Source organism: Sinohyriopsis cumingii, chromosome 2 (genome assembly GCF_028554795.1).
Source record: "Sinohyriopsis cumingii isolate HCF-2022 chromosome 2, ASM2855479v2, whole genome shotgun sequence".
Classification (NCBI taxonomy): domain Eukaryota; kingdom Metazoa; phylum Mollusca; class Bivalvia; order Unionida; family Unionidae; genus Sinohyriopsis; species Sinohyriopsis cumingii.
The window spans coordinates 95,137,160-95,150,387 of record NC_142962.1 but is presented as its reverse complement, the minus strand read 5'-3'; the positions used below and the strand labels follow the sequence as shown (position 1 = coordinate 95,150,387).

General features: G+C 33.7%; 1 protein-coding gene across 1 annotated transcript in view; it reads right to left on the bottom strand.

Annotated features, from left to right (window-relative positions):
* LOC149805412 (2-oxoadipate dehydrogenase complex component E1-like) overlaps window positions 1–13,228 on the bottom strand; it is an 82,031-nt gene that overhangs the window by 55,431 nt on the left and 13,372 nt on the right. Inside the window, exons 5-10 of the mRNA XM_089949968.1 lie at window positions 11,951–12,062; window positions 9,049–9,146; window positions 7,147–7,210; window positions 4,505–4,578; window positions 1,860–2,003; window positions 398–513 (exon numbers count right to left, since the gene is read on the bottom strand). Coding sequence (XP_089806094.1) covers window positions 398–513; window positions 1,860–2,003; window positions 4,505–4,578; window positions 7,147–7,210; window positions 9,049–9,146; window positions 11,951–12,062 — 608 coding nt within the window. The remainder of the gene's footprint in view (window positions 1–397; window positions 514–1,859; window positions 2,004–4,504; window positions 4,579–7,146; window positions 7,211–9,048; window positions 9,147–11,950; window positions 12,063–13,228) is intronic.

Here is a 13,228-nt window from a genome sequence, read left to right as displayed (position 1 = left end):
TATGAATGATACCTGTTTATTTTTCTCATATAGATTGAATTGAACAGACCACAACTCTTACAAATACATTACAGACCTTTTCTGAGCAGGTGTAAACATTGTATGAACTTATTCATTTTGTATTAGTTTCATTGTAAAATAAAATTCTGAACTTTAATAAGATCTATAACATGTCAGATATACTTAATGCAATCACTGGAATACACAATATGCCTTGTATGATATGCATGTATGTCTCTGCAGCAAATGTTAAAACAAACTGTGTCATGTCATCTTTACATTTTAGAATATTACAAGATGATTTAATAATTGCCATATAAATTACTTTACTGAAATTAAATTAAATCAATATGGAAATGTCAAAATAAATTATGGAGTCTACTTTAATTAAGCATACCTCCCTCTTTCAGCTTCTGTTGTAAAACCAATCTGGTTGTTGACAATTAGATGCACACTTCCTCCCACAGAAAAATGGGGACATTCTGCAAAACTGAATGTTTCTGTAACTATGCCCTGTAAGACAAATAACAAATCTGCAGAAAACTATGTCTATCCTGCTTTGACCTGGCATAGTGAAAAACTTACCACAGTTATTAAAGAATTGAAATCATTTTTATTTTGGGCCAACTAGATATCAAAAGAAGACTTTCAGTGAAAACCCAATGTCAACATGACCACCTTTTAAGGATAAGTAGCTATAACAAGATTTTCAAGATAGCCACTATGGCGGGATGTCTGATTGGCATCATTTTCATTTTTGGACCAACCACACATTATAAAATGTCCTTCTGTAAATATCCCATGCTAACAGAACCATCTGTTCAGTAGGAGTAGAGATAAGCTTATCAAGTTGTGGTGGCCATATAGGATTTCATATCCACAACATTTTCATTAGGACAAACCAGACATCATAAAAAGTCTTTTACTAAAATCCCATGTCAATACAACCATCTGTTCTAGAGTACTAGTTACATATTTTCATCAAGGCTAATGCAGTGGCCATACTCAATATCAATGAGGCACCATTTTCATTTAGAACAAACCTGACTTTGAACAAATACGTTTGTAAAGCTTCACAGCAATCTTCCCAGCAGATTAGGAGGAAGAACAAGAACTAATGTCTGCTAGCATATGATGAAAGTTTGACACCAGATGAAAGGCTATCATATAAATTTTTCTGATCTTATTGACTATTTCAACTAAAAATCAAATTTTCACAGACATTATGTCCAAATGTAACAATTGAGACATTTACTGACACACAGTATATGTCTACATAATATTACTGATGCCAGTAGGCTTGGGGAACGTGATAATGTGCAAATGTTTCTGTACTCAAATATTGGACTGGTTCATGCCACTCAACAAAAGATATTTATAAACATGCTCTACTGGGGCCTAATGAACAAACTCTTTTAGGATTCATGGTAATAACAAGAGTATGCACACCGTTTACACCACAGGACATGCTGCTGATGCAACCATCCCTACAGCATGTAACGTATATTAACTATCCAGATGCTAACCTTGAAAATAAGACAAGTAATTTCAGATCATTGGTGCACTGGTCATGTGCAGTAAAATGGAAACCAACTAAAAACAACACTTCCCTTCTACACTGAAGTGAAATGCATTGCAGGTATACTTTTGAATGGAGTGTTTCCTAGTGCTGTTCTTACCGTTTATTAGTAAGCTCAGTATGCAATTAAGCCTCCAAATCAAGAATGTAGAGCAATGTTTTCAGTCACAACATGTAACTTACCCTCATTTTTGCATGATATACAAAAAATTTAAGTCCACCCTGCAAAAATTATCACATTTAAAAAAAAAAAAAATTATCATGTACATGAATCAATTACCTGGGCAGCAAAAGAGGCATCTCCATGGACTTGCAAACAAAGAACTTTGTTGTCAGGGGATGCTCCTTCCTCCCTACTGTAGTGCCCATCCCTCAGAGTCTGCTGTTTTGACCTCACCTTACCTACTGCAACTGGATTATTGGCCTGTTTAAAATGAAAGTCATGGGCAGGTGAAGACAATAATGTTTGAAATTGCAAGTATTAAATCTTACTGTGATTGAAAAATACAATGCAAATGTTGTAAAAGTTAATTATTTATTCTTTATTTCCAAATTTCTTATCCACTAATTTTATCAAAATCTTAAAATCTTTAAAACAATGAATATGAAATATGTAACCTATGGTCTAGTCAAAACCAAGATAAACAATATAAGCAACAAAACTAATTATATTTTACCACTGGACCTATCTGAGGGTGTTTGTCAATTAATTGTTGGCTATTTTTAATATAAATAACTGAACCAGTAATTTTTCCAGATACCTCATTTAGAAAAGTTGGAACAATTTTCAATGGCACCTAAATTTCAAGACATCAAGTAAGTAAAGCCATAAAAAAATGAAACTTGTATCATACAGTAAGTAATGTTTAACCCTTAGGTCTACCATACTAAAACACAGGTGACTGAACAGACAACTGTCAGGCTGTGATTTGATTTGATTACTCTAATTATAATGCTTCAGACCTATCTGTAGCATTAAATAGAATAATTCTGTGATTAAATTACTGAACCAATCAAAGTGATTAAGCTGTTTTACAAATTTCAGAGAATCCTTGCCATAAATGTGTCAAGATGGTGTAAAGTATTTTCATAAGAAAGCAAAATTCCCATTAAAATTATGTTTCTCCAAGAATACTTACCTGATCACATTAATGTTAGGGATATAAGCCCGATACCTCCCAAATCCAGCCTGCTAAAAAAAAAAAGTTCATCTGTTCTGGCCATATCATATAGACAAAGGGCAATAACTAATGTGCAGTACTTCCCCTTGCTGTCACCAGGTGTCGATAATTTTTAAGTTGACGTAAATAATAATAAGGTGCTCATATGGCAGGGTGATTGAGTAAGTAATATGAGTGGATAAGTATTCTTGGAGAAACATAATTTTACTGGGAAAAAATTTGCTTTCTCCTTTAATTACATATCTGATAACATTAAGGTTAAAAAAATATTTGTAATTGTGGCAGTTTATAGTGATGTCTAGCACTGAGGCATCATGCTGCAGACATGTAGCATGATGTCCCACCCAGTCACATTATCCTGACACTATGCCGACCAGTCCTAACACTAACCTCTTAATGCTGTTGGTACTGTTTTTGTAAGTCTTTGGTATGACCTGACCGAAGACTGAACCCAAGACCTCCCGCATCCGAGGCAGATGCTCCTACCACTAGGCTGCCAAAGCGGTGTAATTTGGTAATTGTAACAATGACAAATAGTAATTTTAATTAAAAAGTAATTAAAACTTTACTTTTCCAGAATTTGTATTCAATTACAATTACTGATTAGGTTGGGTTTTTTTGTGCAGAAATTGATTACAATTACAAGTTTATATTTCAATTAATCAAGGACTTGAATATTTTAATAATTCATTACTGTAATAATTTATTACTGTACAACACTGCTGGAGGATGTCATCCAAGTACACTGCTATTGTTGTAGAAGAAGTCAAACAGAACAGCATGATGATGCAATCTGTGATTTTGGTAAAGACCTTGGGGTTGATGATTAGACAAAACAAAAGAACTTGAAACTGGTAAACCTTATTACAGTAAGCAAAACAAAGATAATTTTGTAATGCCGGGTGGATAGGGGCATGCTATTATACATCAGTCAGATCAAGACAGATGTCATACCTTCTAATGGAGAGTCATATCGACCTCACCATCTTCTTGAACTGTGGCAGAAGAATGAATTGAATGAGGCGACTCAAACCAATGATCTTCCTCAATTTGCCACTGTTGTAGAATACTGTCCTTTTGCCAATTTGACAGTACATCCATCACTATATGTAGTATTGTGTTCAGGTTTTACTGCCATATCTGGACAAACCAAACCCAAGGGTGCAGATGATGCAATGACATCATCTCTCTGTAAGTCATGGTGACTTCGCTCTAATTAAATCTTAAACAGATGGTAAGTCTGCTCCATCGGACAAATTTGTCTCAGTGGTATGGAAGTCTGGTTCACCAAAAGTATGCCCAGCACAGCCATTCAGAAGGTAGTCTAGTCAGTGACAATAACAGCATCGCCATAGGCATGATGATTGGATGTACAGATCTATCATTATAATCATCATCATGATGGGTATGTATAACTGTTGGCTTGGTGAGACAGATCACAAAGATCCAGATAGCTGTAGCAAGATGACACAGTAAGCATGGCTAGATGGATGGATCTATCAGTAAGGTCAATGAAATGAGATGGCCAGGATGGCTCCAGACAGCGATACTGTAGAACAGAATCTGCAGAGGCATAATTAATAAACAAAACCAAATTCCTGGATGGATGGCTAAAATTCACATCAATACTGACATGGATATATGGAAGATTTCGCATACAATGTTGACTGTATGACAGTGAAGCTTCAATAATTTTCTGAGCATAACTGAAACAAATAGCGCTGCCCGAGGAGAAAAATCTTACCTCAAGATGAGAAGGATTTGGAATCAATGAAACATGTACATTTTTACCATCCATGTTCAGGTCTACTGATGTATCTAAAATGTAAAAAAAAAAAAAGTTACCAATCTCATTTCATTTCTGTCTCATCTTTTCAATTTACAAATAAATTTTTCCAGTTTTCTTACACAGAATAAATTTAAAAAAGTCACAAAAACAATGATGATGACTATCTTAAGTTACAGCTTGTTTTTTAATACACCACTCCCTTGATAACTTGCATCCTGACAACTTGTGAACCCGCTGATAAAGTGGGGTCAGGTGTGGATCCCATTTTTTAAACAACCAAATACCCAACAAAACTGATCCCTATTTCTTGAACTTGAAGCTAATCGTGATCAAAATTGGTAACTGAAACACTGATATATCGATCATATTATGGTTGAAAACTGTAGACATGACCTGGAAATTTTAATCAACATTTTGAAATTATCAACTTTTAATAAGAATTATATAAATGGTTACATTTTCTTTACAAACAACATTCTTAATTAAAGATATTGAAGGAAATTTTGATCAATGAAAATGTCACTTACGTCTAGTGTAGGCAGTTCATTAATATTTAAATGCCAATTAAATAATTTTTATTAAGTGATATTTGTATTTAAATTCTATCTATTAGTTCCTCTTAAGTGTAAACATCATAAATGCAATGTGTATTTAAACGTAAAATGTGTCAATCTACTGTAACAGCTGTAATAGCTATGTCCACAAGCATTTCTCTGAGAACCTAATTCAGTGCCGACTATGTTTTGACAATTGACTTGTGGAAGTATTTGTTGTACATTTGCACTGAATTAAAAGCTGGCCTCCTTTGCATTATCATGTTAATTATGCCATTTGAATTAAATAAAGTAGGTGAAATAAAAGAAAAGTTAAAAGGCATGCAAATCCTACATACTTAAAATCCAGTGGCCTGTTCATGTTGGGTGAACTCACTTCAGTTGATCAATTGAACATTGTTATAAATGTTATTGTGTATGTAATATAATTAAACTACCTTAAATTAATGGACTCATTTATAACTGTGATCAAAGCTAGCGAAATAAATATTTAATAAAATAAAGAGCTTGGTTTCGCAAATACGAATCATTTGTAAGCAAGTGAGTTTCAGAGAATTTCTGAATTGGCACTTACAGATATCATCAAGGATGATAAGAAGTTTCACTATTACTTCGAATGAAATCACAACATCAATACTGTACTAATTGAACAATACAAAAATTTAGTTTCAACATAGACAATTGTCTCATCAAATAAATTTCACTATTTTTTTAGAAACAAAGTATCTCGTTTAGTGGTGTATCAACAGTAAGTCTAGTTCCCTACTACCTTGACTCCTGACTTGGCACTATGCTATTAAACACTACTCTAGGAACCAGACTAATCAACAACACAAAAAGCAGTGCTGTAATACACAGATGTTTTTGCGTATACGTGATGGTTGTTGAAACCAGTTGGAATGATCATTCACATGTTGGACATTTAGAAAATAAATGTTATTTATACAGAATAACAAACAACTTCATTAGAAAAAGCGCATTATTAACAGTCATTATCATGATTGCAAATGAGGATTCAGTCATTAAACAGCCAAGTTCCCTAAACCTCACACACCACCCCACCTGCGGTTTTCTTGATGTATAAGCAGATGGTTTCAATTTTTGGAGGTCCTTCAGTAATTTGCACCCTTGCTTATAGTGCATTCTGTGTTTGTGGACCCTGTTGTGCGCGAATTATCGAGGAAGAGGTATAGTGTGTTATAAAATGGAATTCACCTGCTGACATTGTGGACAACTCATACAAAAATTTGCAAGGCCACAAGACCAGTAACCTGAAAATATTTCTGGTTCTGTCCATCACCAACTGGTACTACATTTATTTCATCATAGAAGAAGACAAAATATCATCAATGACTCAATGGTAAATGCAGCCAGACGTAAATATCAGCCTTTAGAATGATGATTTAGATAATGAAACATGGAAAATAAGAAGAACACAAAAATAAGAGTTACATCACATAGTTAAATTTATTACATTTATTAAAATCTACATTACATGGCCACTGCTTACTGCCAGTACAATGATGTTTACTGTCCAGCTGATCCAGTTCCATACACAATCATCTAGAGGCTGGGCATCAGAATCTGTTGCTGCCATTGATGATCAGTCTGAATCACAGTCAGAATAAGAAACAGGATTCCCATTCATTGAAATGTCATCCATGACAGCATCAGAACTCCAACCTCCATAGATAAGATTCTGGTTCCTCAAGTACAGCTGCCCAAGAAATTAGGTCTGTGATCAAATGCATCCAAATCAGCAGATTGCAGCTGAACAGTATTGTCATGGCAATAACATGCATCCAGTTTCTATATTCCATCCAAATTCTATAACCCAGCTATTTTTAAGCCATTGCTTTCATCTGAAGGTGTTCTTATCCTTTTGAATAGTTTTACTTGGCTGTGTTTGCTTTTTAACCCCTGGTGGCTTGAAGGCATCCAAATAGCTTCTACATGTTTACTTTGAGAATCAGACATCACAAAGCTGTAAAAGAGTTTTTAATAGGAGTTGTCATAAATGGCAAAGTGCCTTGGACTACTTACATGCATGAGACAAAACATCTCCCATCCCCTTGGCACTAGCTGGGATTTCAGACTTGCCTCTCATCTGAAAAATTTTTTTTTTTTTACTAAAAATTAACATAATATTAAAAATGTCTTGGGAATAAAATTCTACTCTTGGGGTCACAAGCAACATATCAGTTACATATATCTATAGAAAGCAACCTGGATTAATAAATCTTTCAGGTAAATATTTTCTTGATTGGTTGAGAAGTTGATACTATACTGCAGAAATTACCAAGTGATGATCTGACTGCATACTAAAATCAGAAAACTTTGTGAATTATGAATTCCACAAAATGCTAAATGGGATTATCCAAAATACTCAGCACAGACTAAAAATGTCACCATGTCCTAATTTTAAGTATAAATATCAGTTCTAAAGACCATATAAGTCTCCTGACAAGTTAAGTGTTGGTCATCTTTGAGTACAAAGGTAAGTACATGATATGTAGTGTCCTCCAAGGTAAATGTATAAATCGATTTTCCTGGCAATAAAGACACAGTGAAAGAGAAATGGAGCTAAATGCAAAATGTAATCAATGGAGTGTGAATTGAAAGTCACTGTGACCAATTTCTGCATGTGGTGAGTATTACCCTTATGGTTAAACACACCTTTCAAATTTCATAACAGTACATTAAGTGTGTGAAATAAATGGAAATACAAGGAATGTCATGTGTCACCTGCTCTGCTGTGGCATAAAACCAAAAATAAAAATAAAAATAATACATATTCCTTGCAAAGTCATTAATGAAAGAGAAATAGGTCACTGCAAATTACTTTCGTTCAAGAAAATATACAAGTGTAAGAAATGTAGCATATGCAAATAAAGAAAAGGTAATCATTAAGTCATGATGACTAGTACAGATCCTGAAAAACATTTAATTTTACCACTCAAATGAAAACACAAGAGCATGAAAAGTATGTCATTTACTCAATAATGCCCACAATGTATGCAAGTTGAAAAAATTATCAGTTTCATGACTTTATCAGAGGAATGAAGCTAAATACAAAACCCTAATAAAATCAATGCAGCATGAAAATGGTCATTGTAACCTACTTTCCTGCTCATGGTGAGAAATATCTGCCAAAAAGAAAAACACTCATTAAGAAGCATCGCTGTACTAATGACACTGTCAGTGACTGTTGTTGTTGTTGTTGTTGTAGTGGGGTTTAACGCCATTTTTCAGCACAAGATAGGCTATACATGGCGGCCAGTATTAATCGTGGAGGAAGAACCCGGGAAAACCTGGAAAGAACCACCAACCCACAAGAAGCTACCGGCAAGCTTTTTCACATACCCACTTCAGCCGAGGTCAGTGACTGAACAAAATGCAAAAACTTCATGTAATCACTAAAATGAAAGTCAGGTTGATCTTATTTTGCCCATGAGGAGTTGTAACCTCCAAGATGAATGACTATACATGCAATTGTGTCATAAATAATGATTAATGCAAAACTTTTATGCAATCATGGGAATATGAAAAGTTGGTCACTATGACCTACTTATGTCTGTGATGAGCAGCACCCTCCACAATGGACAAACACATTAATTTTCATAACAGTACATAAAGCAGTGTCTGAAAAATGAAGCTAAACCCAAATTGTATGTTCATTTCTATGAAAACAACACTGTGAAAGAAGTGATATCTTTGTCTCGCATATGCAATGCAGTTGAGAAAAAAATCATAGTCATCAGACTCTGAATAGTAGGTCAGGGACCCATTTTTGCCCATGATCAGTAGTAACCAATCAAGTTCCGTTACTACATTTAAGAGTGTAGCTACAGCAAATACTTAATGCTACTACCCCATGGATTGGAATATTTTGGGGTGATGTATGTAAAAGGTGAGAACTAACCACTTTTACCTGCAAAATCTTACCTTGCAAAATAATCTGACAGCTGGATATTCCAACATACAGGTGAGAAAATTCAACCTCCCTCTGTGTGGCATACATATCACTATCTCTTCAATATTTTCTGAAAGTAAATATACACATGTGTTAAAGCAGGGGTGTCAAACATACAGCCTGCCAGACTCATTAGTCCACACCGCAGACCAGGTCTATTGTAAGTGTCAAATTTGTATGCTTATCATTGTTTATGTCCTGTAAAATATAGTACTTACACAGTGCAAATCACAATTAGCATCACTAACATCCTTGTTTATTCCAAAAAATAATAGAAGTAGATTTTGTTTTATTATTTTTACCAAATCACATGCAACCAGATTCCATTTCAGCTTGACTTACATAGCTGTTTCCCAAGTTACCATTTTTCAGTGATGTAAGCAACCTGACAAAGTGATGTAATCTGGATGAAAAGGTACACAAATTTAATTATTTAAGGTACATAACCAGCATATAGTCACATAACTGCCATGAAAGGATGATCAAAATATAGATTAAAATGCTTAATATAGCTCAACCATAATCATGATCAATCTATTTTAGTTTTGTGCTTTGGCTTCACAAAATAATAATATTCCACACATTGGCAAGCTGTTTTTTTTGTGCATCTCCTTTGTTTATTTATAACTGGCAGATTTGTCTTCTGTTCTCTGACAGCAATCCGTGCCAGTTAATCATTTAAACCCTGATTCTGGCTTGGGTAAACAGGGAATTTGGTATAATGACCTTATTTAAAGAGGGTAACACAATTAGCTAAAAACTAATCTACCTTGAGGCCCTCATACAAAGGAATTTATTTATTTAAGCTGCATCTCTGAAGCCACTGAATATATTGGGTTTGGAAGAAGGAAATAGAGTGGGCATTTCTAATCTCAGCTGGAATACTATTCCAGAGCAGAGTTCCAGAGTATTGGAAACTTTTTTTAAATAACTCCTTATTTGGTTTGGGAATTTTATACTGTTTGGTAGACATGGATCGCAGGTGGGGAGTATTACCAGGTAGCCTATACTGGAATAGTGATTGTAAATATTCAGGAGCACTATTCTGAGATATCCTGTACATTAATTTGGCTTTTCTCAAACAGATTCGGTTTTTAATAGGTAATATTTTTAACCTACCAGCTAAACTTTCCTTGCTTTCTTTCTGGATTGATATTAGCCCAAATGCTCTTTTTTGAAGATGTGCCAGCTTTGCTATGTTTTTATCATTTGAATTACCCCATACTGTACTACAGTAGTCCAAATAGGGTTGTATGTAACTGTTATAAAATAGTTTCCTGTGCCTTTCAGGGAGAAAATGTCTTATCCTACTGAGAAGCCATAAACTTGAATTGACTTTTTTACTGGTATGTTTGATATGTTCAGTCCATGATAGGTTATTATCTACCAGAACACCAAGTAGCCTATCATGACAGACTATTTGCAGATTTGTATCCTTCCATGTCAGACATAGTTCATCACTATCAAGATTTGTCCTTCTTTGCCGTGTTGAGATAAGTAATATTTTAGTTTTACCAGTATTTACCACCATGCCATTACATGTGCACCAGTTTTCCAGTTTGTTTAGTGCATTCTGTAAAGAAATTTCGAGTTCATGCTTTGTGTTTTGGATGTCTGACAATGTTGTGTCATCTGCATAGAGATCTGTAGATGATATTGAGTCTCTTAGTAAAAGTGGTAGGTCATTAATAAATAAAATGAATAGTAGTGGACCTAGAACTGAGCCTTGTGGTACTCCATATCTAATTGTTTCAGGTTCAGACGGAACATTATTTATGTAAACATGGCTATGCAGTTGCTTTGTTTTGTAATCTCCTTTTAATCCAGAATAAAAGCCTAACTACCATAGCTGCATAAACTGTATTAATTTAAGGCCACCTACATCAAAGCAAACTACAACTGAGTCTTTGCAGTATTATAATTATTTTCAAAGCATTAATTCTAAAGATGATGCATTTCGGAAATATTATTGAAGTTTAGTGTAGAGGTGCATATAATTCAAATCAAAGGGATGTAATTCATTCAGCACATGTTAAAATCTTCAATGTACATACAACGATGCCATGATGTAAATGTGCTCACTAACTGGATGCGCTGTACCGAACACTATTGTTGTTCACTGCTGTCATATATATTTGAATGAGTTAGGCTTTTATGCTTTCAGGGCAAAATAAAAACAAAATTACTGGTGTATTGATCAGATAGGAAACTAGAAACAAAAGGAAGGTTACAATCATAACTTTTTACAGCAACCAACTAATGCTCATTTAGAGTCATCAATCAAATTATACATGTTCCAATTCGGGTGAAATAATAAGAAAAAAAGAGGAAAATTTAACATATTTATCAGCTTTTCAAACAAATTATATTAATTTATAACATTTCCATGTAATTATTTATTAGTCCCTTAACCATAAAGTCATTTTTTGTGTTTAATGTCAATTCAATCAATGAAATACACTGATTGATTAGTAAAAAGTTGCTGAATGTATCTCGAGACTTATAGTACATAAAAATATTGCTGTAATTTTGTGTTGCTAAATTTAAAGGTCACCCAAAAAATATTTTTGAAAATAATAAAAGGTGTCCCTAGACTTAGAGTAATTCTGGCACTCACTTAGAAGTTCAGTCAAACTGCAAACACCCTAACAGCACAATGCATTGACAGACCTGGGTTTAATCAGTTTGTAAGGAGTAATCAGTAGAACAAATAGACCCTGACCTGCTAGTGCAAATTGAGACAGCTAATCAGTGTCTATGTTATTTACAGTTGGATTCAATTTATATGTGAATATATATATATATATATATATATATATATATATATATATATATATATACACACACACACACACACATATACACAATACTTACCTTGTGCACTTTTCCTAAAAATTTCATCAAAGACACCCATCATACTTTCACCTCCTTCTCCACCGTATCGCTTGACAGTGGAAAATTTGTTGGCTAAGAAATGGTCAAAAGCCTGCAAAACGAAAAAGACACCCCGTTAATGTGTTTACAACATGTTATAACAGCAAAGTAACCTTGAAATATGTACTCAAATCATGTTTGTCAAAATGTGATTTATAAAATAACATCAATAATATATTCATGACGATCTATCATGAACTCATTTTTGAATTAATATGTGTAAAATACTAGAGAAGTTAACTTTTGTCACCATGGGTGTTCACTTACTTCCACGTGCTGTGGGATTAAAGATATTGGGAATAGATGGCATTTATCCTGTTCAGTAACGCAAATCTCAAACTCCTTTTTACCTACTACTTAACATGTTTTCTGACGTTAAATACTGTAGTTTTAAGACATCAGCATTACCAGTCAATCATCCAGATGGGTAGCATTGTGTTAATAAGTGGTATAATCAATTCTTGTTCACTTTTGCTTTTTTTTCCTAGCGATGCCATATCTCATGTGAAAAATCATACACACTTCAAGAAAAGAATTAAATGAAAATTCCCACTAAAGAATCCTCTTAAGCAGAGATGAGGAATATATAATTTAGTTGGAACTGGTAATTGGCCCATCAACGACAGTCATATGCATATTCATTTACACTTTTACAGATTTTGTAAATGTTATTATAGGCTAAACTATGGTTTACTCATGTACACAATGCAGCCTTTATAAAAAGATATATTAAATTTAAATTCTGTTTATTTATATTTAATTTGTATTGTGTGTTTGCTCTTGTCCATGATTATAGATTGTAAGGAACAATTTTTAAACAATATATTTGTCTTAACAGCCATAGTGAATAAGTCTTTTAGTTAAGATATTTCAGTTAATATTTGAGAGGATTTATTTATTTAAACCGTTTATTGGAATTAGAAACTTCATTAATACTTTCAGACTAAATCACTATTTGGGATTATTATTAATTCATATATAGACATTCTGGATTATATCATTGGGATACATCAAGACACACATTATTCCTAGGTACTGGTACATCATCACTTTCAAGATTAAAATTAATTCAGAACACCATTGGAATTCATCGCAAGACCGTAAGTTCTTTTTAAATTTTCACTTTGTATTCTAGGGAAATAAATTATTTGTTGAATTTTACAAAACTGGTTGGTTTTCACTCTTCTATTAGTTTAGGACCCTAGAGTTTTAACAATA